Raw genomic sequence first — 27,897 nt, forward strand, 5'->3', positions numbered from 1 at the left:
TTGTATAAAATTAATGTTTTATTACATCTTCATTTCAATAAAATAATAATTACACGTATATATACACAGATAGATATGTACAAATCGAGGCCACTACTACTATATGTACACTGGGTCCACGAGTATCACTAGGTCCGCACGGGGCCGGCGCCTTCGTCATCGGCAACCGCAACCCATCACCATCATGTCCTGATAATTTTTGAGCACCACATTGTTCTGTTCGTCCAAATATAGCATAGAGATGGACGAGAGCTGCGTCGGCACGCAGCACGCCTTCGGCACGGCGGCCGGGTTCACTGAGTTCACTAGAGTCTGCACGATGGCGTGGTTCGTGCCGTTCAAGTGGTCCGCCAGCGGGAATGGGCAATCACCCTGGCAATAGTACGCGTCGTAACCGTGCGGCGCGACGATCCAATTACTCCAGCCGACGTCGGCGAAGTCCACGAACAGCGGCCGCCGCTGGCAAATTTCGCGTGCCTCTTTGCGGCGGTGATGCGCTCTGTGGCCGCGTCTCGCAGCGCCGCGCTTGCTGCGCGTGAGTATAGTTTCACCGCGCTCGCGAGCGGCCCGGGCGCGCTCATCTTCGGTGTATAATAGCAACAGCGGCTGCAACCCGTGCCATTGCTCGACGCTTTCATCGGCTCGTCGCCGTACTCGCACGTGCGGCTGTCGCGCATCCGTGCCGTTATCATTCTGCTCGATAACACGCACTAACAGTCCATGATTCTCTGTCGGTTCGGTGAGCCAACGGCGCGCTGCGCCGACGGCATCGACCCGTACAACTTCGGCGCCAGGCCGCAGCGGCACAGAATCGAGAAGCCGCAGGATGGGTTCCGTGCGGCCGCGACGCCCAGGCCTGACTACGTCGTATAGTAGTAACCGTTGAGCGGTAGTCGCGCCGTCGGCGCGATGAAACGTGATGTCGGCACCGCGCGCCGCTTCGTCCGCGGGCACACCGGTCACGTTGAAGTACAGACGAAAGCGATGCTCGTGCGGAAACCGATCGTCGAGCCGCGTAGGCGTATGGTGGAAGGAACGGGCGGTATTGGCAGCGGTCGCGGGCAGCGCGCCGCGCTCGTCATAGAGCACCCGCAACGCTTTGGGTACTGGCGGCGCGGGCGCCGGCGGCGTGGGTTTGCGCGGCAGCCCCAGCAGCGCCAGCAGCTGTCGCTCGGCGGCGGCGCGTGTGGCTTCGTCCAGCGCGGCGCGTGGTGAGCTCGACTCGGCTGCGCACAGCGCGACCAGTGCGCACACCACAGCGCATGCGCACGCCCCACGCATAATTCTCCTCGACCCACCTGTAAAGAAAGAAACTCGTGCTGAGATACGTATGTATAAACTGTTGATGAAGATAGACAAGGTATCAGGGGTTTTTTTTTATTAAGAACCACATTCAACAGTCCAATAGATTTGTTATCATCTTGAGTAACCACAAAGGTGTAAACTCCGTATAACGTCACTCGATTCACTCCTTTTAACGTCGTCATTTGTTGGCTATAGTTGCTTTACTTTAATATTAATTTCGCTCTAGGTATATAACCAGTGATCGGAATTGGTAGTGCCATTTCACGGGACTTCGGTGCGTAAGCTTAGTATGGATATACCTTTTCACCCCGGGATTTCATATTACCTACCTCAATTAAAGACATGCCATGAAATATTTTTGTGAAAAAAACCGGCCTAGTGCGAGTCGGACACGCGTTCCAAGGGTTCCGTACATTAAGTCCGACTCACGCTGGACTGCACATTTCTAATAGGTTGTCCTGTCATCTATAGGTAAAGAACTATTTTGTGTATTTTTTTCAAAATTTTAGACCCAGTAGTATCGGAGATAAGGGGGGTTGTGGTCATTTTTTGCCTATTTTCTTGAATAACTACTAAACTATTAATTCTAAAATTATAAAAAAATACTATTACTTCTAAAAATAAGAGTCTTGGAATCCCGAGTCTTATCCATGTTAAGTACAATGTTTGAGGTCGTTCACCCCAAATGGCACTACCTATTCCGATCATTGTATATAACGATAACTCTCTAGAGCAGCGGTCGGCAACTTGCGGCCCGTGCACCTGTCACTTGCGGCCCGCGAGCATCCCTGGCTATTTTGTATGTATGGAGTTTTAACGAAAAATAATTGTATGTAACAAAAATATATTTTTATATGTTACAGTAAGTAACAAAATAATATTTATATAAATATAGTACGTTCATTTATTTTTAAGATTATTGTAATGTTAACCTAGGTATTGTATTTGTTGTTTGTATTGTATTTATTAATTTTGTTAGGTAGGTAGGTACATAATTATACTTTATTATTTTGTTATATATTCTCATAATACATATTAGTGCTCGCAGATATCGTTCAAAGGCCGCGCGCCCGCGGCTTTGGGTCTTTTTCGATTTATCAACGATAACAAAATTCTATTATTCAAAACTCCTGCTGGTGATTGTAGAAAAGGCTTATTCCGACAATTAATCGATGGGTTGGGGCAACGTTATCGTTAAGTAATATGCCTTGGCTAAACTTTATCACATCTAAATCACTACTCAGTATCCAGGGCACGTATAATATAAATATACCTATGATACTTGTAAAAAAATAACCATTGCTACTGATATGACTTACTTCTTAATGATTGCCGTCAATTAAATAATAATTTTCGGCAAATTATAAAGTAGTTGTCTGACACTCATTTTTTATATACGGGTTTGCAAATTATTTATAGCTTAAGGCAATTGTAAACATTAGAGTAATTATTGATTACCGAAACAATTAGTACCTAAATACCTGTTCAGAGTATTAGGTAGGTACGTGTATACCCTTTCGCAAATTTGATTCATCTCTTAATAACGTCATTAGGCTAATTGGTAACAGCAGTCTATTATTGTTTGCTTCCAATTAATACTATAGCTTCTGGGTGTTGTTAATTTCCAGAAGTCCCTAAACTGCATAAGTGCAACTACCAGTATAACCGAACCAGCATACTATTCAATAATAGTTGTTACTGGGTTGTGATAAGGTTGTTTAAAATTATCATTGTTAGAATATGTGATGCAGTTGCAACAAAGGACCAGTGTGGCTGACCGGTAGTGCGCTTATCTGTACATTTCTAACGAATACTTACCAATAGCACAGTGTTTAAGTAATTTATACTCGTACACTCGGTGAACTAATGTTGGTGTAAATCAGAACTAACTACAGTTACATCCAGAATTAATCAAAATGTTACAAATTTGAACAACCAATTAACCGCTAATCAATCAATCAATCAAACTTTTATTTATAAAATAGAAGTATTCTACATGTTTACTAACGAAAACAACTAACTTACGTCGCCAACAAATTTCGGTTTACTCTTTCTATTTGATTAGCTACATACCTAACCTTATTAACATTAGTAATACAATTGCAACTTTATTTAGTTTATGCACGCACCTAATTTTTTTATTAATAAGTAAAGTCTTTATTATTTAGTTAAGTGTAACATTTGTATATTTTTATTAAAGGAACGATTATACATTATAAAAATGGGTAGTAATAAGTTATTCAGCGTGAATAGATACCTACGTATAACCTTTAAAACATTGTATAAGGCTAGGCAAGGAGTTAAAATAGCAAATTCAATTTAAATTTAGAAGATTTAACATTCAAATACTGTACCTTAATACTAATGTATTCGTCAAAAACACTGAAATCCAGTACGCAGTTTATAAAACTTCACTAAACAATCAATCAGGTAGATTGTAGGCCGACAAGTACCTAACAATTGGCACTGTTCAAACTGTTCACAGCATTTCCACTGTCAATGATGCGGAGGTACCACTTGAATGTAACTCAATAACTTTTAAAATAAATATTTTAAATTAATTACGAAATATTAAACATAAAAATTTGTTTATCAATGAACCATACTATTAATAACTAGAAAGTGACTAGAAAAGACGAGTGTCTGTGGTTAGGTCCGTCCTAGTTCACGGCATCCCCAAAACTAGTCGCTCGGCAGCCTGACTTCTCAATATATACTTATGTAATGACAGTTGCATATATATATACCAACCCTATATTCAAATGGAGGGATACATGATTTCAGGTGTGTTTAGAAATAATGTCATTGCTCCTCTAATTTTTTAATTCCTTAGTGAAACATTACATATTAAAAAGCGGCCAAGTGCGAGTCGGACTCGCCCATGAAGGGTTCCGTATTTAGGCGATTTATGAGTTATGACGTATTAAAAAAAAACTACTTGCTAGATCTCGTTCAAACCAATTTTCGGTGGAAGTTTACATGGTAATGTACATCATATATTTTTTTTAGTTATATCATTCTCTTATTTTAGAAGTTAGGGGGGGGGGGGACACATTTTACCACTTTGGTAGTGTCTCTCGCGCAAACTATTCAGTTTAGAAAAAAATGATATTAGAAACCTCAATATCATTTTTGAAGACCTATCCATAGATACCCCACACGTATGGGTTTGATGAAAAAAAAAATTTTGAGTTTCAGTTCAAAGTATGGGGAACCCCAAAAATTTATTGTTTTTTTTCTATTTTTGTGTGAAAATCTTAATGCGGTTCACAGAATACATCTACTTACCAAGTTTCAACAGTATAGTTCTTATAGTTTCGGAGAAAAGTGGCTGTGACATACGGACGGACAGACAGACGGACAGACAGACAGACATGACGAATCTATAAGGGTTCCGTTTTTTGCCATTTGGCTACGGAACCCTAAAAAGTACCTATTTGTTAGGTAACTATAAAAAATCTTATCGTTGATTAAATGAATTGTGAAGTATACATACGTAGTATACTTGGTCAACCAGATCTTGTCAGTAGAAAAAGGCGGCAAATTTGAAAAATGTAGGCGCGTAAAGATATCGTCCTATAGAAAATTTGAATTTCGCGCCTTTTTTTACTGACAAGATTTGGTTGACCATCAATAGTTTAATAGATTTATACCTAGTAACAATTTATGTGACCACATTTGATGATTGATTAAATGATTATAAAATGTACTTCCAAAATATTTTTTTAAACTATCGTTTTTGACAACATGAAAAAATATCTAACAAAAAAATTAAAAACCGCGGTTTCTAATCGAGAACATTAGAAAATTGCAAGCCGAAAAGTTTCAAGTTACAAGTTTTTTAATTACTTAGTACCTAGGCATAGGAATATTGGTAAAATATAAAGTTATTCTTCTGGCCTAAAATACCTACCTGTAACCTACCTAACCTTATAAAAGTTATAAATCTTATAATAATTTTAAGTTATCTATAATACCAATACCTCTCGACATTTTTCTATAAACGAATTATTATGTACAGTCGGTACAAATTAACAAGGGGGCTATTTTTCAATTTTACTGTGCACTTTCCCAGTTCCAGAACATCCCAATTTTATTATTATATAAAAAAAAAATCAATTCACGGATCCTTAACAACAGTTTCTTAGCTGGTACATATAAAATTAAACATAGTTTTATGTAGTCTACGCTTGTTTACCTATATGTATATTACTTTTACTACAAGCAATCAATTTTTGAATATTTTGTCTTGTATAACATCTATATATTTTAGATAGCACAGGGTTTTATAAAAAAAAACAACGGGTTGCACTCCGGGAGTGCCGACAGAAGTGAAAACTCAATAGCTAGTCCAAAATGTCTGCAGCACTATGTATAATTGACCCATCCTCCTTTCTATTGAAAAACTTTAGTTCCGAAATTGCTGGTCAGTGAGCTTAAATTGCTGGTCAGTGAGCTTGTTTAAAATTCGAAATTCAAATTTGTAGCGTTAATTGTTTAAAATTCGAATAGAAATTGTAAAGTTACCTTGCAGACCTCGCATCTAAATATATTTTGTCATGATATTTTGAGTTTTATTCACCAGTACTAGAGTTCACTTTTATTAGCGATTATAGGTATTACCTATAAAGTTAGAATGTAACTGTGAGATCCTCGTATTTCAGCCCGTACAAGATTAGAGTCAGACCGAGAAAAGTCTGCAGCGGTTTTGATAGCCCACGCAGTGCAAGTGTCATTTTAAACGTCAAACTTCTATGAATTTATGACGTGTAAATAACACTTGCACTGCGTGAGCTATCAAAATCGCTGCAGACTTTTCTTGGTCTAACTCTAGAACCTTTTTCATGTAATGTCATTGAGTTTTTCTTTATTGATTTAAATGCCATCTAAATGAGTGGCCATCTTAACCTCGGTCACGTGATCGCCTTACGGTCACGTGATCGCCTTACGGTCACGTGATCGCCTTACGCTGTCTCGAGTTTATCATTTTTTCCCCACCTCAAAAAGTGCCCAGCGCCGCTAAAGAAGTTTTCAATTCAAAAATGTCTTAGAACTATGTATGTAATGACTGACATTAGATTGAGTAAGATATTAGGTAAATCTGGGCAAAATAAAATATAACTTGTAATCATAAATTATTAAGTAATTAAATTAAATATGGGCCGCATTGCTTCCAAAACAGATACAATTAAAGTAGGTACATTATATCTAAAGTGTAAACAGACTACTCTTTATTTTGATAATTACGTAGGTATTACTTAATTATTTTTTATGGGCATATTAGTCTGAAATAAACATTTCTAATAATACCTGTAATTTTTGTTTAATCTAACGCAATAATATACTGAGCATAAAACTTACCTATCAAGTAGTTTTTTATTACATGAATATAAAGATGATTCAGATTTATTAAGAATACCCGGGGTCCGTAATATTGTATTAAACCTACAAAATAACGCTTTGGAAATGGCTCAAGTAAAAGACATCAACGAGTGCGGCCGCGAGTTTGCGTCTCGCACGTTTCTTCTTTCCAATTTTTACGGCTCTCGTAAAACCAATACATGTTTAGTGTTCATAAAAGTCTTCAAACTACTTTACTGATATCGTTTTCGTGCTTATTATTTTAGCATTACGGCTTTTTCTATACGGTTGGAGACGGTATATATATATTTTTAATTTGACCATAATTTCGACATTGATTAATCTCCATAAGCGGTGATTTAGGGAAAGTGCTAGTAGCGAAAGTAATGAATTTAGTAAATTGACGAGTTAGCAGGTTGTAAGATGTAACGGAGACTTTTGTAAACATTAACGTATTTATATGATACCTACTTACACGCAAGGAAAATTTAGCGAACGGGTCGGCAGAATGAAGGTAGGTAGTCTACGCTAAAACGTTATCCAATAACAAGCAAGAACAGGTTGTTGCCGAATGCCTATTTATTTTGTTGCTATAATATTTTGATCGCTCGCGCAGGCGGCCGGGTCACGGAGTACGTATTTCGAAAATAATGCGGTCAGACCGCTCTCTCACTCACCCGAAAATTTTAACTCATCCAACGTCTCTTGGGATAAATCCGGAAAGTCACACACAGGGAGAGGCTTCACGAGCGTGGCACACGAGAGTAGGGCGGTTTATTGGCATGACTGATCGGTCGCGCGCGGTCGCGGGCGCGGAGGCGGCTGCGCGGCATGGCGTGTGCGCGGCGCGGGGCTCGCGGGCGTTGTGACGGCTCCAGACGCGCCGGCGTCAAGCCCCTCCGCGCGCCGGCCCCGCCCCGCACCCCGCCCGCCACTCCCACGCACCCTCTGATCCCTCCCGCTCCTGTCAACAACGCGACACCCCGACCCCCTGCCCCCTCACTATTTCAGACAGGAATCGTGATTTGGCGTAAAGGAGCAATTTCGTATCAGCCATATCACATATGCATGACATAAGGTACCCTTATCATTTGTGCTACATACAGTCAGATCGTAAATCATCGGGCGTACAGGTTGACTTTGAACTGCAGCATCGACTTATACTCGTATTTATGTTGATTCAATAAATGTGAATAAAACTTATCTACTGTAGGTATTTTTGTTTATTTAGTCCAATGCTACTGCATTGCAATATTTTACTAAATATTTATTAGTTTTATTACTTACTTCGTCCTCAACTAAAATTTATAAGGTTAACGCCACAAAAAAATGGACGAGGAACCATTTTTGGGTACCTACTAATATCAAAACTCCTCTAATATTGACAACATTTATTTCAGAGAGATGAGACTTAGAGATGTTTAAAAGTACCTATCTTAGGCCAATAAAATCCTTTCGACGCATAATGCCATAAACGCAAAACGCCATTCATACGCTAAACGCCAAAAACGCAATAGACCAAATTCTCTTAATGCCAAATACGTATAATACCAAATCTGTAGAAATACCAAATACGCCAAATGTCAAAACTATATAAAAGCTAAATACGCACAATGCCAAAAGCTAAATACGCATAATACCGAAACCTAAATACGCATAATGCCAAAAGCTAACCTATGACAAACACGTATATTGCCAGTATTTATATCCACACAATCTATTAAAAGTGAAATTGCTGTATCATCATAATGTTCTATATTTCACCTACCTGAGGCAAATAGATGAATTTATCCTAATTCTATTGTTTTCCCATGATGCAGAGATCGGCGTGATAAAAAGAATTTCTATCACGCCTTGGTAACAAATAACATATATTTTTTTTCATTTAACTATCGCAATATCCCGATACTATTTTAATAGCATAATTGTTAGGGATGCTCCCTGGCAACATGGCAATTTTTTTTAATATATGAGGATTTATTACAGTCGAGTTCATTAATATATAGTAGTAGTAGTAGTAGTAGTAGTACGATTTAGTGCCTGTTGCCTGAGCTTGCATAGCTTTCTGTTTGTGTAATTGTGATGCTGGTTTCGCGACATAGTACCGCAACGCCGCTAAACACAGTTTCATGCATATTTCGCGAGCTTTCTGGCCACTACTAGAAAAAAAGTATTGAGCAACAACTTACATTTTAGTGCAAAATTAGGAGTACCTACAAATTCTTCCTGTTAACATAATTAATTATGTTTTGCGTTTTTGGCATTATGGGGGATGTTTTTCTTCAATACTCGAAACGACAAAATGGCGTATTGCGTTTTTGGTATTATGCGTTTTTTGGCATAAAGCGTTTTTAGTATACAGCGTATTTGGCGTTATGCGTGTTTTTTTTTTTCAGTACGCGAAATGACAAAATGGCGTTTTGCGTTTTTGGCATTATGCGTCGAAAGGAATAAAATTAATAAAAAAAAAGCGTTTTGAGGAATTAATTCCCAGCAAGCTGGAAATCGTTTTAATACCTTCATTTGATCCTAAATGCGTGTAATCTGAGTTTGTGTATTCTCAGGAGGCGTGCAAATAATTGCAGTGGCATTACCAGCAACCAGCCATTTATTACTATTTTGACTCCGAATTCATATTAAGGTACCTTTCGGATCTGCAGATATCAATTTTCATTATGATTAGAGCAAATTTTCCGTCGGACGTACCGTTTTCGAGCTACAAGTAAAAAACTGAAAAAGAGCAAACATTTTTGCACGCTTCCTGGGATTGCGCAAACTCGGATTACGCGCATTTAGGACCAAATGGAGGTATTAGAACGATTTCCAGCTTGCTGGGAATTAATACTTCGCAAAAATCTAATTTACTTAAATGACAAGATATGCCGTTTCTGAGCTAAGTATGTTCTCCATAGTTAGGTAAGTAAGACACCAAAGTTTACATATGTTTACTATTTTGAAACCAATTGCAACAATACCTATGTACCTGCATATTTCATATTAAACGCATCATAATATAAGTAGGTAAAAACAGGACATTCACCACGATAAGCAGGGACGTACCTATATAAGGGGGGGATTAGGGGGTACGGTAAATTTGAGGAATTCCGTCTAACACTCGGCGGCCGTTGATGAATGTGTTCGCATAGAAGCAATGATATTATATAACCATAGATAGGTTATCCTAATACTTGAGGAGCACAAAAAATACTTCCATATTTATTTCTGTGCCTACGAAGAAATCTCTTATTTTTGATTTATTTTCTCATTCCATCCATCTTTGTCACACTCGTTGTTAAACATAAGGTCGTCTCTTTCTCTTTCGGTGTGCGGGAGCTCGTTAGCACGTGCACATTTCTCGCTTGTCCAGCAGCGACTAAAGGCAGCTTGTCCAATTTGTCACAAGTTACGCGCTTCAATATTGGAATGCCTATAACCTATCTTGAGTTATAAATCATTGCACAGAAGTAGATCCCACAGGAAGCTCTCGGCCGTGGGCGCGGGCCGGCTCGCAGACGAACACCGGACAACGCAAATGCGGGGTACGTGCAGTCATTCACCTTGATTTGTAGGCCAACAATGCCAACATAACAACACCAAGTTCCGAAAGTTAATTAAATATAACAATAACAACACCATCACTTAATGTGTAGTACTGTTACGTTGTTACGAGGACACACAATATGTACTGCCAAAAGGAGGTATCAGCCATCATCTAATGGGCGTTTTTTTTTGTTGTCCCCTACACTTTTTTTTTTCAAATTTGGGATTTTTTATGTTATTTCTACTCAGAATCTCGAGCTCTTTCTATCCTAATAGGAGAAAAAAAGTGTCCCAAAATTTCCATAAATTTTTCGATCTTTCCATTTCGCGACCGCCATACAAAGTCTATGAAAAATGGTGACGGAATGGAAATAAAAACCTTAGGACACAAAAAAGTGTAGGGAACAACAAAAAAAAGCGGCCAAGTGCGAGTCGGACTCGCCCATGAAGGGTTCCGTATTTAGGCGATATATGACGTATAAAAAAAACTACTTACTAGATCTCGTTCAAACCAATTTTAGGTGGAAGTTTACTTGGTAATGTACATTATATATTTTTTTTAGTTTTATCATTCTCTTATTTTAGAAGTTACAGGGGGGGGGGGGACACACATTTTACCACTTTGGAAGTGTCTCTCGCGCAAACTATTCAGTTTAGAAAAAAATGATATTAGAAACCTCAATATCATTTTTGAAGACCTATCCATACCTCACACGTATCGGTTTGATGAAAAAAAAATTTTTGAGTTTCAGTTCGAAGTATGGGGAACCCCAAAAATTTATTGTTTTTTTTTCTATTTTTGTGTGAAAATCTTAATGCGGTTCACAGAATACATCTACTTACCAAGTTTCAACAGTATAGTTCTTATAGTTTCGGAGAAAAGTGGCTGTGACATACGGACGGACAGACAGACGGACAGACGGACAGACGGACAGACGGACAGACAGACAGACAGACATGACGAATCTATAAGGGTTCCGTTTCTTGCCATTTGGCTACGGAACCCTAAAAACGCCCTAATAATTGTTAAAAAAATATCTACAATTCCCGTTCGAAAGTACCTGCCACAATCTAATTAAATATTTACATACATACATTTAGTGGTAACTAAATGAAAATGTATCCATTGTATCGGCAATAGGTACATCAGTATTGATTTAGCAATGAATGAGACTTTTGTATTAGACGGCGCCAGCATAGGCTAGGTTTCCCTGTTTCTAGTTTTGTTCTATGGGATTTGGTTTAAAGGGCATCATATACCAAAAAACCCGGCCAAGTGCGAGTGGGACTCGCGTCAAAAGTGTTCCGTACATTCCGTATTTTAAATTCATAAATAAATAAATTAATTAATTAATTAAGTCCGACTCACGCTTGACTGCACATTTCTAATAGGTTTTCCTGTCATCTATAGATAAAGAACTATTTTGTGTATTTTTTTTAATTTTAGACCCAGTAGTTTCGGAGATAAGGGGGGTCATTTTTTGCCTATTTTCTTGAATAACTGCTAAACTATTTATCCTAAAATTAAAAAAAAAAAATTGAGATTCTTACAATGAGCTCTTTTATTTGATATGTAACACGATATAGTTTGAAAAACTTTATTTTTTAATTTTCTCATTTACCCCCCCCCAAAATGGCCTCCATATTTAAAATTCATTTGTTTACGTTACACGTCCATCTTTGGGTCACAAACTTACACATGTGTGCCAAATTTCAACTTAATTGGTCCAGTAGTTTCGGAGAAAATAGGCTGTGACAGACGGGCGGACAGACAGACAGACGCACGAGTGATCCTATTAGGGTTCCGTTTTATCCTTTTGAGGTACAGAACCCTAAAAACAAGAATTTGGCATTATTCCCAGGACTAACAGGAGAAATCTGGTACAGTGGCGCCATCCGTAAATAACTTCGACCGGCCAACCCCGCTGATGCAAAATTTAATAGATTATCTAAGTATTGTTAGGTATATACTTACAAAAAAATTAAGATAAAAGTCAATAAAAAATTAAGATAGGTATGTGATATGTTTTTAGTTTAACTTTTAAGATCCCACCCTACTACTAATTTCTAAACCTTGGGGTGTTATCCGTTATTTCCGATTACTCATCACACCGATAAGATAACAAACAGCTATCGCAATAATTACGGACGGGAAGTTTCTTTTAATGCTTTGGTCGTTACTTTTTTCCACGTTTTTAAGATAAAAAGCACATATTCCTGTTTCCTCCGGTGTACACACCTGACACCAAAGTTATAACAATAAAGAGTTATTCAAAGTAAATATTGCTGAGATAAATGCTTATGGTTACGCAGCGCGCGCCTGCGTGATGACTTGCCGTGAACAATGAATTTCAAGTTGCGATCAGGTGCAAGGATTTTATTTTCATTTAAGATAAAACACGCACATCTGCACGGCAATGTTTAGTTTCAACGTCACCTGCTGACCTTAGTTCTAACAAAATTGGATTACTTACATTTAACAAACACGCATTTAACCGATTTGCAAGACCGATGTGATCCCCTAAATCCTCCGTCAACAAAATACATATGGGCGTTTTTTTTTTGTTGTCCCCTACAATTTTTTTCAAATTTGGGATTTTTTATGTTATTTCTACTCAGAATCACGAGCTCTTTCTATCCTAATAGGAGAAAAAAAAAAGACTGTATGGCGGTCGCGCAATGGAAAAATCGAAAAATGTATGGAAATTTTGGGACACTTTTTTTCTCCTATTAGGATAGAAAGAGCTCGTGATTCTGAGTAGAACTAACATAAAAAATCCCAAATTTGAAAAAAAAGTGTCTGACAACAAAAAAAAACGCCCATTGTACGGAGCTCTAAAAAAGTATGCAATAGTACATTACGATACAAGTGCGAAAAGTAGGAAATTCGCAACGAGTATCGATAAATTTAAACACGACCGTAAGTAACTCCCGTTACTTTTGCTTTAGCCATTTTCTGTAATCTCCCACTATCATAGAATTTCCCAAAATCCAAATAATATGTAGGTATCAACAAACAATGCAACTCACTATATTCGGCATTCAAAAAAAATTAAGTTATACACTTGTACAGCATGCCATAATAAGAAAAAGTGTCTCTCTAGTTTAGTTATGTGTTACAAAAACTTAATGGTATCAATCTGCGCAGTAAATACAAAACTAATTACTTTAAACACGCGTTCGTCAAGTTGAGATGAGTGAGATTGCTACCGTATGCAGATACGGGGCTACCGAAGCCGTTACGCGCAAATAACGAACCAATTCAGTATCGACACCTGCCAAACCATACGAATTAAACACTCCGTCCTTTACTTCGTTGTTCGGTTAGAGAAGGATAGTAATATCGCAGCTTGAGCTTTCGTTGTTGCGCAGTCTGAGTTGACTGGTGTTCTTGTTTTTCTTCATTTTTGGCGCGTGTCGCTCACGTGCCGTTATGCCAGCTCAAGCCAGCGAAAGTTAGAAGCCGCTCACCACTTTATTTATACCAGTTTTTTGAGGTTCTAGAATTTTTATCACTCAGTACTTGTATCCGGGTAGTTAATAATTATATGTAATAGGTACGACGAGCGATTGTAATATTTAAAAGTAAAGAAAGAAAGATAAAATCAGACAATCATGATACTTGCTTCTTAACTTACCTACCTACTTGTCTAAGTAACAAAAGTTTCGGGTTTGCCTACTCGTATTCTAGTAGGGATCATTGACTATCCGAGAGTATCTGTGACATGTAGGAAAACTAAGAAGCATTCGACAAAGATAAACTATCGTGGTTCAAAACTAAATGAGTACTTACACGTACGTTTTTGAATTGGATTAACTTTCCCAATTAAATATGTCTAAATACTGCAATTGGTGTAAATTTGTGTAATTTTAATAAGACATAACAGTATGGAAAATAATTATTCGCAAGCAATGAACCGCTATTTGTAACCTGTATTTTTTTACCAAAGTTTCGGGGCCTTTTGAAACTCTCTTTTAAGATGCTTTGAGGCCCTGGTTGAAGCTTAAGAACACTGATTTCCCTAAGTGATGTAAATTAACATTATTAAGACTTATCACTTGGTAACTATAATATATATGTACTTGAGTTTTTAAAAATAGGTACAGAAAAATAATCGCTTGACAAACCCAAATCTAAATAATAATAACTTAACCTGCATCCAATTGTTCGTGCCAGTATTTTAATAAAATATAGGTACACTGAAAAATCTTAGATTTCTTAGTTTGGATAAAAATCCATTTTCTCCATGTTGCCTATAATTAGGGATTTCACGATATGAATAGTTGGGCAGCGGTGGAGCCAAGCCGTCTGCCTCCCACGGGCGGCCGCGTCCTGCCCTGCCCGCTGACTCACCAATTCACGTCTCATACCCGTAATTAGACCATTAGCACGCACGCAGCGCTCAAATGCTCAATTAGATCAACGACCGTCGGGAAGATTACGTCCCGTGTTGGCTTCAATGATACTCGGGATAAAATGTCCGCAATTGACAGTTCCCCATGTTCACTTTGGATAAAAACATTGTTTTCAAACTATTTCCCAATTTCTATTTGCTACGATTCCATCAGGCACATGAAATTCTAATGTTTTTATTCTGATGGGCTAGAATAAATAGCGAACACATTTTATTTTCTTATAATTATTATGTTGATATCTCATTTCTCGGCCTGCATTTCAAGTCCTGTTTAAGTATATCCTCCTATATCCTCGGCTGTGAAACAAAATGAACTCCTTCGGCTGAGTTGTTGATTCTATGTTTTTTTCAATTTCCACTGAATTTAGGTGTATTGAATTATTAAAATATTTAAAGATCGAAGAATCGTCTATTGTATCCTCCTTAAGGTTTGCTTTGCAATAAATATAGGTATTCCATAGGTTCTAGACAGACTAGAACCCATGGAATTTGATTTCTATGATTCTATGATTTCTTATGAACATGTGGAATCGGATTTTCATTTATACAGCAGCTAATCTTGTTATCTTGCAGTCCGAATGCAATATATATGTACGTACTCCAGTGCCTCGTACTTACGTTGTATGCGGGTCACATTACAACAGGAAATTATCTCTGCGCTCGTTGTGATGTAAATAGAATGAGAACTAAATAATTTACAATTTACGCGCAGGGGTTTTTTTTACCACTATTGGTGTTGGTATCAGTAGGTATATAAGTAATACATATGTATGTAGTATGTATGTATACATCAGTGGCGGCGCGTCAAACATATCCATAGGCAAGCCGGGGCTAATTTGGCTTACATATTTCCTTTACAACTCTGCTCAAACGTCCAAAAACAGGCAAGCCGGTGGGAATCGGCTTTTATGGACGCGCCGCCACTGTATACATTAATATTTTCTCAGGTTTTTTTGTGGAATGAAATAATCTACATATTCCCAAAATGGTAACTTTTTATTGCTTGCGAAATCTTTTTGCTGAATCTTTTCCAATGTTTTAGAAACTTTCCGCAACCTGCACATCTGTATAGATATTAGCCATAGGTACAGTCAGCAGCAGCAAAAGTTGCTAAGCGGGCGAGGTATTCAAAATTACCTTGACACGCTCACAACACAACAATAACAACAACACATTCTACAGCGTGTGGCCTGTGACACGGGCGAAAAATTAAAACGTAGATTCTACTCCTCAAACTAGACAATGTTTGTTCAGCGACTTTTAAAAATAACTTGTGGTTTGGATTTTAAAACACTTTAAAATTTATTCGAAGACGCAATGTATTCAGGCAATTTCAATTAGACGGAATGTAAAGTACTTACATTGAAAATATTATTTAGTTTGGTTAAAAAAGGGACAATCTTAAAACTACATAATTTCAAAAAGCTGTTGAACAAAAGTTTTATTGTTTGAGGATGAGGAGTAGAATCTACGTTTTAATTATTCGCCCGTGTTACAGGCCACATGCTGTATATGTGTATTTGTGTATTCTGTTAACAATAAAGTCGCGTCAAGATCATTTTGAACACCTGACCCGCTTAGCAACTTCTGCTGCTGACTGTACCAAGTAAATTAAGTAGGTAAAGTACAGGTTTCAAGAGTTAAATACCGACCTATTAAGTAAGTAGATGACTTAATATACTTTTACTAATATTTTGATTTATTTTAGCATACTGTGTATATCTTATCTTATACCTTTAAACGAGCAATTCTTGTTTATTTATTTATTTATTTATGTATATATATTTCGGGGATCTCGGAAACGGCTCTAACGATTTTGATGAAATTTGCTATATGGGGGTTTTGGGGGGCGAAAAATCGATCTAGCTAGGTCTTATCTCTGGGAAAACGCGCATTTTTGAATTTTTGTATGTTTTCCGAGCAAAGCTCGATCGCCCAGATATTATTTCTTAATACGTGATTACCACCAATTCGCCGCCAGCTCCCAAAAATACTAATGTTAGGTAAATTATTAATTTTATTCTCGCTGGGGACAACCTCGTACTCGTATATATTTGCGTCGTTTAATGATGTCTCTCACATAAAATATTTGTAGACATTTTATGGAAGGTTATCACAGTAATTTATTTAGAAATATACATTATAATATTGTATAAACACATTTATTATTTTTTAAATCTGGGGGCACGGCAGTGCCCCCGCCAAGTCGAGCATTAAACCTACCCAAAAGAGATTTGAAGGAACTGTTATAGAAATCATACATTTATTAAGTACCTACGAAGGCGAACTTCTCTCCTAATTAAGGAATCTCTTTCAGCTGACTTCTTAGCAACTGAGATTAATCAAGTAGCCAAATAGAGTATGACGACTCATCATTAACCCTTAATTTGGCAGAGACTTTGATAACAGAAATTTATATATTTTGCTAATAAAATTGAATAATTGTACCTTCAGAAGCTTCCAAAAAATAAAAATAAAAATCTAGATTTTCCAGATCCCGAGAAAAACTATGTCCGCTACACCGGACTCTGCCAAATTCCTGGAATATAATAGACAAATGGAGATGTCCGCCGAGACGGACATTGCCAAAGAAATAAAAAAATAATTAGAAATTAAAAATAAACTTCAAAATTCAAATATATACATTATTTTGTGTGAAAATGTAGTTGACAATTTCAGGGGTTTTTTCCTGTAACGAAGCATAATCTGACATTGCACTTTATACAGTATACAACTGTTTTTTTGTTGCAATACATACAGCGACCCTCAGATTTGGTGCTCATGAAATGTCCAATATTATCATAACGCACTGAGTCAGCTGGACGAGCTGCAACTGGCCTTTTGACAGAACATTCCACATTTTTTTCACGATGATCTGACCTGTTAGACTTAGTCAAAGCTGTATATAAGTCTAGTCTGAAGGCTTTTAGTGGTTTTGATTTTAGATTTTTCGAGCAACAGTTTTTTTTATACAAAAGCCACCCATTGTTTATACATAGGTATGTCAAGAAGATATTCAAGTACCACCTTCGACTTTTAAATGGAATTCTGTATATTATAGAGATACTATTTGGGAGACCGAGCTTTGCTCGGAAAACATATAAAAACTCGAAAATGCGCGTTTTCCCAGAAATAAAACCTAGCTAGATCGATTTTTCGCCCCCAAATACCCCCATATAGCAAATTTCATCGAAATCGTTAGAACCGCTCCCGAAATCTCCGAAATATATATACATATAAATAAATAAATATGCAAGAATTGCTCGTTTAAAAGTATTAGATAGATAAGCATGACTTATGAACTTATGAAGGTGACACATTTGTTATCATTCCAACGCAGTATCGCCAATTTATTGGTATTGCAGACAACTTCGGAAAAACTACCTCGGGCTTTCTTTTTCAGCACCTTCTCGATAGTACTAAGTTTTTCATCAGCCCCTCGCAATCGATTACGACGAATAGTTCCCACAGAAAATATGCCGTATCATTCGCGCAAAATGTAGACCAACTCCGGCGATGCCTTTCAGTAATAATTTTCTTGATCAATTACTTCCCGCATAATAGGTGTTAATGGGACATTTACATCCTGCAATGTATGTACCTCATAACTATTTACAACATTGTTGTACATAAGTTCATGGTCATTTTCAGAACTATTTGAAATATTCAGTCGTTCTAGCGAGGATGACAACGATGCTGATGAGGAAAAATATGAGTCAGCGTCAAAATTATCAAGCACTTCATTTTCGCGAGTAGAAACTTCACTTGCTTCAGATTCGGCATGTTCTTTAGGTATGAGCGCCAAAATCTTAGCTGAGCGGCCTAACACCTTGTGCTGTTGGAAGGTAAACAAAAAGTCTTAGCAAAGAAGTGAGTTTGTTCACGAAAAAAACTATACATTCATAAAAGTTAAATTTATTATACTAGTAAAGTTAAACTCCGTGTCATTGGCAGAGTCCGCCACTGCGGACAAATATTACTAAACATCGTTTACAGCATATTTGGTGAAGTCCGGTGCAACGGACAACTGATTCGCGGCAGTTTAGAGAATGACAAAGTAATAAAATGAAATTTTATAATATTAGTTCCTTTCAATTATATAACAAAGATTATTATTTTGATTCATATTGACTCGTTTTTTTGGAAAATAACAGAGATAAACGCATATATACCTTGGTAAAAACAACTGACGTGCGAGGCGGTGCCATTTTACAGATTAACTAATATAATGACATTGAGGGTACTTCAACTATATTTTTCTACCCATCCGCAGAAATTCAAAAATCGATTGCCATGTGAAAATATAGTAAATAATTTCACGAAAAGCTGTCATATTTTTTCAAATGAGTTGACCGCCACACCGGACACAGTCAAATTAAGGGTTAACATAAAACCGGTCAAGAGAATGTCGTGATGTACCATGCTCAATGTAGGGTTCCGTAGTAACCCGACCGTTAAAATATACCTTTGCTGCAAAAAGTCATAACCGGCTCAACCAAGCAACCAACCATGTTCGCTATAGCTTTCCTTAAAAGTCTTTACCATGCTTTACTTTTTTCTTAATTTTTGGACCCGTTTATCAAAAACTGGTCCTTGAAGACCCATATTCGTGTCGAAAGACCTATCCAACGACACCCCGACCCCACACTTTTCATGTAGGGGAGCTACCCTAATATGTACATTTTTTCTAGTTTTTATCTTAGGACTTTGTGGGCGTAACTGATTCATATATGCATGCCAAATTTAAGCTTTCCAGCACTAATAACTATTACTACTATCACGGAGCAAAGCCGCGGTTGGACAGACGGACATGGCGAAACAATAAGGGTTGACTACGGAACCCTAAAAATATGTTAAGGTGAAGTTACAAGTAGGTAAATAAGTCAAATGAAATTTTCCTTTCTTACCTACTTGTTTCCACTCTGCATAGGTACCTATTGCAACCACATATGTACCTAATCAGTGTCAGCATGTCATATAAAATTCTACTATAAGAAATCAGACACGTGCCTACGCCTAATTTGTAACGTACTGATTATTTATGGTCAGGCTTATTTTACTTGCACTAATTACGAGTAACGTTATCATCTTTGCTTTCATTTTCACTGAATAAGGACTCAATTTCAGTTCCCTTTAATTAGGAGTGATGCGTTCGCTTTCTGACATAATAATAAAAACTTAGATAACTACATGATACGGTTGAAATTCGGCTGGCAGTTCGGAAATGCATGGAAAGGTTCCAATTGCATTGGCAGAAGTGCAGCTACCTATATGAATGTGCTGATTGTTATCAAGCGGCGTCAGATTGAAGGTCGTGGACTAATTCCGGAAGGTGTGGCTCAAGATCATGCGTGAATGCGGCTGCATTTAATGTTTATCGGCCTCCGCTCCGTAGCCTAGTCGGTATTGACCCTGCCCGCGAAGCTGGAGGAGGCCTTGAGTTCGAATCCCGGTTAGGGCATTTATTTATGTGATGAGCACCTCAATACCTCTTTTATCTTATCTTCCTTCTCACTACCAAAACCCAAATAAGTAACCATATTTTTTTACAGGGTTTTGGAACACAGTGCATGAACAGAACTAATACATATAATCTACTCTGCTTATTTAATCTGCCTTCATTTGACACTCCATGCGTGTATTCGCAATGCATAGTTTGGGTGACATATGCAGTATACGCAACGAGGTGCGAGTCATTTTGATGACGTTATTATTACTACGCTGAAAGTAGATGACCTGCGCCGCTATCTCCCGGCAATTTTGAGCTTCCAATACAATGCCCAACAACATTCTAAAAGTGGTTAGCATTTACCGGCTCTGATCTATGTTCAGCAAGCGCCGTTGCAGTCTACTCCCCCTTAGGCAGGCGGTTTAAAAAAAATGGTCATCATGAAATCACATCGTGGCATAATGTTTGTATTCCTCAAAGGAGGCCAGTTAATACCAAACTCAAAATAGAGCACCTTTAAAAAAATATTAACCTGTCCCAGTAAATTGAAGTAGTGTGCGTGAACTGTGTTTGTGCGTCTAATGGGTCTAATGGAGTAATTTCTACCCCCTCTTAATGCTAAATTATTAGGTAGTAATACTAGACCCCCGAAATCAACGTTTATCTTCTCTTTTTAGATGTTTTGTGTTAATGTTAAGTTCCTAATATACGACTTGAATAGAAAAAAGTAAATATTGTCAAAAAACATAGCGCCAAACATTTACTACTATGCATATATTTTTATGTACCTTAGCCAGCAGTGGCGGATTTGCAGTCTTTGCCGCCCTAGGCTCAGACCCTGTAGCCGCCCCTTCAGCATCAGCACCCATCATATTGACTACATTTAGGTCAGGCAACGAAAAGGTATAGAGGGAAATGCTTGGGACACATTTTTAACTTAGTAACTTTGTTTGGACTCGTTAGGAGGCGAAAATATCAAAAGTCCCCGGCCGTAGCTCTTGAGCGGGGGTAGGGGGGTTTGATTTGAAGGATCCATTTTTCGGTTTTTCGCTTATAATATCTTAGAAACTATGCGTCGTTGTGACATGATCATTATACAAAATGAAAGCTGATAAAATTTGCTACAAGTTTTATACAGTCGAATTTTTCGATAGGTATCTTGTTTAGTTTTTGAGATAGCCGCTCTTGAATGTCTATAATTTTGCATTAAATTTCCATCAATAATATTCACGGTGCTCACGAGGAAAGGAACCCGAATGATTTTAACAGTGTAGCAGATCTGCGAAATCGACTCCCCTATACAAGCCCCCCTCCAGACTATTGTGCGTGAATCGCGGCGCGACTTCGCCGAGCGAACATATCGCGACGTTGACGTATGACCCACACTCGCAAACTTCTCGGTGATTTCGCAGTTTAGTTCGGGCCAAGATGGCTGAAAAGCATCAGCTGATCGAGTTTAACTGTCATTTATCTAAGGCATCATACTTGCTGTAGCTATTTTTCCATTTTGTTTTGTTGTAAAACCGTAAAATATAGCTGCTATATATAATAGAATTAATATTTATCTTGCAACTGATGAGCCAAAATAGTGTGTATTGTGGAGTCTTGCAAGTTCGCGCTTCGCGCCTCCTTTGACGCTGGCCGAAAAACCGACAAAAAACGGGAAACAAGGCGCGAAGGCGTGAACAATCTGTGAAATCGACGCCATACTCGCGTTCGCGGCTTCGCGCCGCGATTCGCGCACAACTGTGGAGGGCCCTCAAGATATCGAAAAACTGTACTAAATAAAACTTGTACCAAATTTAAGTTTCCGAGATGTAACATAGTTTCCGAGATGTAAGCGAAAAACCGAAAAATAGGACCTTCGAACCTCCCTCTTCCCCCGGCTCAAGGGCTACGGCCGGGGTTTTTTGATATGTTCACCTCCTAACTAATTCAAACAAAGTTACGATGTCAAAAATTGTGTTCCAAGCATTTCCCTCTATACCTTTTTTTGAGAATTCGTTGCCTGGCCTAATTTTAAGTTATTTAGGTTTAAGATTCTTTATTCTCATTAAGAATTTGACAATTCACTTATATGAGAACTTAAAATTACACAAATACATTTATTTCTTGTTATCATCAGCGATCTTTTTGTCACAATTTGCCGCCCCTAAAATCTCGCCGCCCTAGGCTCGAGCCTACTGTGCCTTATGGGAAATCCGCCACTGTTAGCCAGTCCTGTTTGTGTCGCTATAGCAGAGTATAGTGATTGTATCAAATCAAAGAAGTAATCTGCGGCGTAGTTTATTTTTTCATATTGCCAATGGCTTTTGGCGAAACCAGTAATGCTACGTGTAGGTAATTTAGAAGATGAACAGCGTTTTTGTGTGTTGCGATTTAAATAGGCAATCGTTATTGTTATCATGTACAAACAGAACGAGTCTTCACTTAAACCAACTTTGTTTTAGAAACTTTTTTCATCATCCCTTCAGGGTCTTCTCTTTGTGGCATTAGAGTTAATAATCACTACACCTTATAAAGCAAAGTCCCTCGCCGCGCGAAAATTCGCGATAAACTCAAAAACTACTGAACGGATTGTCATGCGGTTTTACCTATCAATAGAGTAATTTGTTCAGATTTAGTGTAACCCGTGCGAAGCCGGGGCGGGTTGCTAGTTAGAGTCTGTTCGGAAAGGGAAGAGTCGTGGAATGTATTGGGCCCCATACACAGATGCCACTACACTACCAACTAAACTAGGAGGTCGTTTAATATTATACCAGTAAGTACCAGTAAATCCCTGGGACGAATGGGACGTACTTAAATGGGACCTGCTTCTGGTGCAAGTATTTTCTTTCCCTATAATGATCCTGAATTAAATCCATCTGCATTATAAAATGTTAAGTAAGCAGTGTTTTTTGGACAACTCCTTCAAACATGGCTGGAATTTTACACATACTAAAATGGTTCATACAGATAAGTAAGAGGTAATGATTCTAAGACAATCCCTTTAAGTATCTTGTAGTTTCAGATTTCCCCACATTGTCCTAGTTAAAAAAAACACAACCTGTATAAAATAGCAGATATTCTACTCAACGATGTGGTTAGTTAGCTTGCTATCGAACCGGTCCACGCACATGCTTCACCCGACATGTGTATAATGATAATACCTAGGTAGCGGATAGAACAACGAGCCAACAGTAGGTATCTGCCACCCTCTGATAGTTTTACAAATAGAGGTACATATGTATAAAAATGTGTCATCCCTCTAGTGTGTTCAATAAAGACTTTCAATGATAACTATTTTGAACATGATTGATTGAGCCGTTTTTGAATTTTCGAAACAACTTCTTTCACTGGGCATGGTACGATTTGCTATTTATTAGCCGGCTATTTTCGTTATGCGCACAATTTTTTGCAGTCAACTCTTTAGAATTATTTATTGGGTGCTTGAATCTTACTTTATTTATTAGTAGGTAGGTACTATGTTACTTTAAAAATAAAACAGCTATATTAATCTGTGAGAATCTGCGCAGTGGCTTATGCTTCTATTTGTCAATCACAAAGGCATGTGATAGTAGTAAAATTGTGGGGTTACTATTACCCATACAATTTCCCTCTTACGTAAGTATAAGTTCTGTGGTATAAGTTAGGAATTAGAAGGTAAACCTACAAAATATAAAGAAAAAGAGACAAAACAATCTAATATGTATAGGTACAATAGCATATCAAAAATCAGGTCAGACCCAAAAACGGACTGGTATCATAGTCATATATGACATATTTAAATGATGGAAGAAGAACATAAGTTTTGTAAAAGTCCGTGCTGGTTCGCTATGTTTTCTTATTCAGTGTTTGATCAGCGCAGCTATCTTTGCAAAAAAAGCGGCGACAAGAGAGAGGTATTACCGTTACAACATTTCGCGCAACATACGCGCAGAAAGTTGTGGTAGGTTATGTACCTACTCAATGTAGGTACCTATTTACCAAACTCAATTGGCCTTTGCGTCTATTGCAGACGATTTAAGGTGCAAATCGGAGAGACAATGACCCACTGACAATCCAACCTCTAGACTGAGCTTAGGCCAATTCCTTCATGAAACCGATGCTGCCAAAAATACGGGGGTGCGGGGGGATGAGGTGAGCGAATCCCGTGCCGTGATTGGTCCGTTCAAAGACACGGACCAATCACGGCACGGGATTGACTCGAAGATGGAGTAACGCTACCGTATGTGTGGCAGAGGGGGTAGCGCGACTATGCTATGTCTAGAGGTTGGATTGTCTGTGCAATGACCTCTCCAGACTTAACACCGCCTGGGACGGAATTAAGGAAACGCAGGGATGCCCAGCACCTGCATTACCCTCTCGGCTTCACTGTCTTAACCCACAGCAAAGGCGAGCCAATACGTGTGGAGGCAGGTCGGCTGCAGGAATCTGCCGCTTATTTCAGGTTGGACCCTACTCGCGCCTTACGGTAACTCCATACCGGGATTTAATTTTGGAGTATCCTTCTCCTAGATGGATTGCAAGCCAATGCTAAGAGGTCCATCTCCCCTGTGACGAAACAGCTTTTTGCTTCGTTTGTGGACTTAGTCGCCTCGTACGACACCCTTATCCCATGTGAGGGTTGGCGCTATTCTAAAGCCGGCCACCACACGACAAACCAAACTATTTACTAAATAAATGCACAACTACTATTGGACACGGCCACGAGGGCGGCCCCTACTGCCCAGCAGACCGTGAGCTACTGCATTTGACTAACGAAGGCCTCAGGTTTGTCATGCTCCGTTAACGGCCAATCGCAGGCATATATTACCTACCTAGCATATTTGTTTGCTATTCCGCTACTTGAACAGAAATGCAGCGCCTACATGAGCTTTCTGTAAAAACTTGTTGATATTTTTAGGGTTCCGTACCCAAAGGGTAAAAACGGGACCCTATGACTAAGACTCCGCTGTCCGTCCGTCCGTCCGTCCGTCCGTCTGTCACCAGGCTGTATCTCACGAACCGTGATAGCTAGACAGTTGAAATTTTCACAGATGATGTATTTCTGTTGCCGCTATAACAACAAATACTAAAAACAGAATAAAATAAAGATTTAAGTGGGGCTCCCATACAACAAACGTGATTTTTGAGCGAAGTTAAGCAACGTCGGGCGGGGTCAGTACTTGGATGGGTGACCGTTGTTTTTGCTTGTTTTGCTCTATTTTTTGTTGATGGTGCGGAACCCTCCGTGCGCGAGTCCGACTCGCACTTGGCCGGTTTTTTTTTAAATAATTAAGAGTTTATAATATCGCCCGTGTAGGTACATATATCACATATATGCAATGTATTCGTTACATTTGCCAAGAAAAAAATAAGTTAAACCAAGTATGACCTATGACAGGCTAAAAAATCAAAATTATCGTCCGCCATTTTATTTTTTGCTGATATAAATGCATCAATAGCAGACCCATTTGATACCTAATATTTATGTAGGTACAGCTATGATTTAAAATAACGTAGGAAAATATTTTATCCAACTAGTTATAATTGAAAGTAAATTTTAATAACAGCTACAATAGCTTAGAGTCCAATCATTTTTTATTTCCAAGATATATTTCCCAGCAAGGAAATCGTTTTAATACCTTCATTTGGTTGTACTTCGTTTAATACCTTTATGACACGCATTTAGATCCCAGAGCAATCCCAGATCCCAGGAGGTACTTATGATAAAAATTGATAGCTGAGGATCCAAAAGGTAATTAGTTCATAAGTTTGTAAAAAATGGCCGCCATGTTAAATTTATTAATCTTTGATGTAATCATGTTTTGTTGGTTCAAATCTTGCTAGTAGTGCCATTGTAATTGAAGTTGGGTTCCTTATACATCGAGTGGTTTGGCAATCCTTGGAAAAATGTATCTCCCAAGGCTCCCAAAATGCATTATACCTCCTGGGATTGCGCAAACTCTGATTACATCCTACAGACACTTAGCTTAGCACCAAACGAAGGTATTAAAACGATTTCCAGCTTGCTGTAATAAACTTCTCAAAACGCTTCTTTTGGATCTAATTTGACTGGCATATTCCTCCTAAGTATCCAAAAAAGTTGATGGAAATTTAAGGAAAGGTTTGACTAAAAGAAAATTAGTCTGGTTTGATATCTTTTTTTTATATCCTATTTGTAGATGATAAATGATAATATTCTTGTAGTGTAGTGCTGTTGTAAGATAATTAATTCTGTAATGAAAGTCTTACGAGCGTTATATTTAGATTCAACTGTCTCTTTGTCATCTACCTGAAAGAATTATTAAATGTCGTACCTATCAGAAAATTATACTTTTTTCTGTAAATTATAATATCTGGTAAATTATTTTTTAACAGTATATAGAGGATATTCCCAGTCACTTAGCATATATTTTGGACTAATCCATTCCGCCATGTTCAATTTAGAGCAATTCAAAGCGCCTGTCCGTCACCGTCAACGCAAGCTCCTGATAATGCACGTTCAGAATTAGAGACTAACGGCTATGGATGTATTTTTTGTGTTACTCGTCTGTTACCTACCTAGGTATATTTAAAGTCACCAAAATATTCTGTTTAATAATGTGCTAAAGTGGTATACTCCTAATGAGCGTTCCAGTTGAAAAATACGATTAACACCAATAATTAACAATTATATTGATATATCCAATTCAATTCGTTAGCTTCACGAATAGACTTATACATACTTACTCGTAGCTTAATTAGGAAACCGTCCGCCCCAGGCTGGCGTTGTTGGTTCAGCTGACTCGATATTTTATTTGTATGCGATCTTTGTTTAGAGTAATTTCATCTAATATTTTTATATTTGTGTTATGGATATAGGTACATAGGTATATAGTATGTAGTAGTAGGTAATCACTTTGTTGTACAAAAAGGTTAACATAAAAAGTACATCAATTGAGGTACAAAGGCGAACTTTTCCACATACTGTTATATATACGTACGTACTGTGAAAAATTAAATAAGTATTAACATCTATAGACATTTAAGAAAGCTTTTATTTGAAATGTGTAACAAAATAATTTCCTAGTTTTGTAAGCATATATTATATCTTAGGTAGATATACTAGTTAGGTCAGGCGGTCTAGCATGAGTTGCGTTCTCGCGCGCGAGTCCATACGTGAAGTCGCGCTTGATGTATGGAGTCGCGCGCGAGAACGCAACTCATGCTAGACCGTCAGGTCTCATAACAGGTTAGAGGTGGGGGCGAAGGAGAGGCTACGTAGTAGGTAAATGTAAAGACATACGTTGCTCATGGCACGTCGTGGTGAGTGCGCCGGGGCGGCGGCGTCGCCGGGCCCGACTCGGGCACACCGGGGGCGCGGGCTCTGAACGAAAGTTCGATGTGAGATCGAGCGCGCATATGTAAATATCGGCACATTTACAAGCGAAAGGGTTCACCAGAGCGGCGCACTAACGCAGCGCGGGAACCAGTCCGGCGAGATTCCTACGCTGTCTGCCGATAGAAAAATGCCGAGTCCATCACTTGACGCGGTGTGGTGCGCGACGCGGCCGCTGCTCGACTGCCACCGCCGCCCTCTCGCCGCAGCACCGCTGGTATATTTATCACTTAATTATTGAACTCGTCTGTGCAACAATTATGGAACAGCTCGCAACGCAACTCAGCTCCGGCAGGAGCTGAGAGGCGCTACCGCGTCTGCGCCGCACGTTGCGTCACGCGCCAGCGCGCCTGCCGGCCGCCGCCAGCGCAGGCCTTCAGATGTTAATCTATGTAAACCACTAACCAATCCGATGCTCACCTGTTATTCATTTTGAACATTAACCTCCAACTTGTATCTCATAAATATCTTCCTGCCTTTGTTTC

The 27,897-nt window shown here is 38.5% G+C and overlaps 1 protein-coding gene across 2 annotated transcripts; it reads right to left on the reverse strand.

The window, feature by feature from the left end:
* LOC134649682 (protein decapentaplegic) lies at positions 1-27,606 on the reverse strand. 2 transcript variants are annotated; one of them, XM_063504522.1, is made up of 2 exons: positions 27,320-27,606; positions 1-1,298 (listed from the first exon to the last, which is right to left on the reverse strand). In XM_063504522.1, exon 2 carries the CDS (start codon positions 1,279-1,281, stop codon positions 157-159), a length of 1,125 nt encoding a protein of 374 aa, XP_063360592.1. In that variant the 5' UTR covers positions 1,282-1,298; positions 27,320-27,606; the 3' UTR covers positions 1-156. The 2 variants fall into 2 exon arrangements, with proteins under 2 accessions (XP_063360592.1, XP_063360584.1); XM_063504514.1 differs by lacking the exon at positions 27,320-27,606 and adding an exon at positions 7,344-7,568.
* Positions 27,607-27,897: the final 291 nt, after the last annotated feature.

The sequence above is a fragment of the Cydia amplana genome, chromosome 1 (genome assembly GCF_948474715.1).
Source record: "Cydia amplana chromosome 1, ilCydAmpl1.1, whole genome shotgun sequence".
In the NCBI taxonomy this organism is placed as follows: domain Eukaryota; kingdom Metazoa; phylum Arthropoda; class Insecta; order Lepidoptera; family Tortricidae; genus Cydia; species Cydia amplana.

Bases quoted from the DNA above. Each gene is read 5' to 3' on its own strand.
- LOC134649682 (XM_063504522.1), bottom strand. From the start codon at position 1,281: ATGCGTGGGGCGTGCGCATGCGCTGTGGTGTGCGCACTGGTCGCGCTG.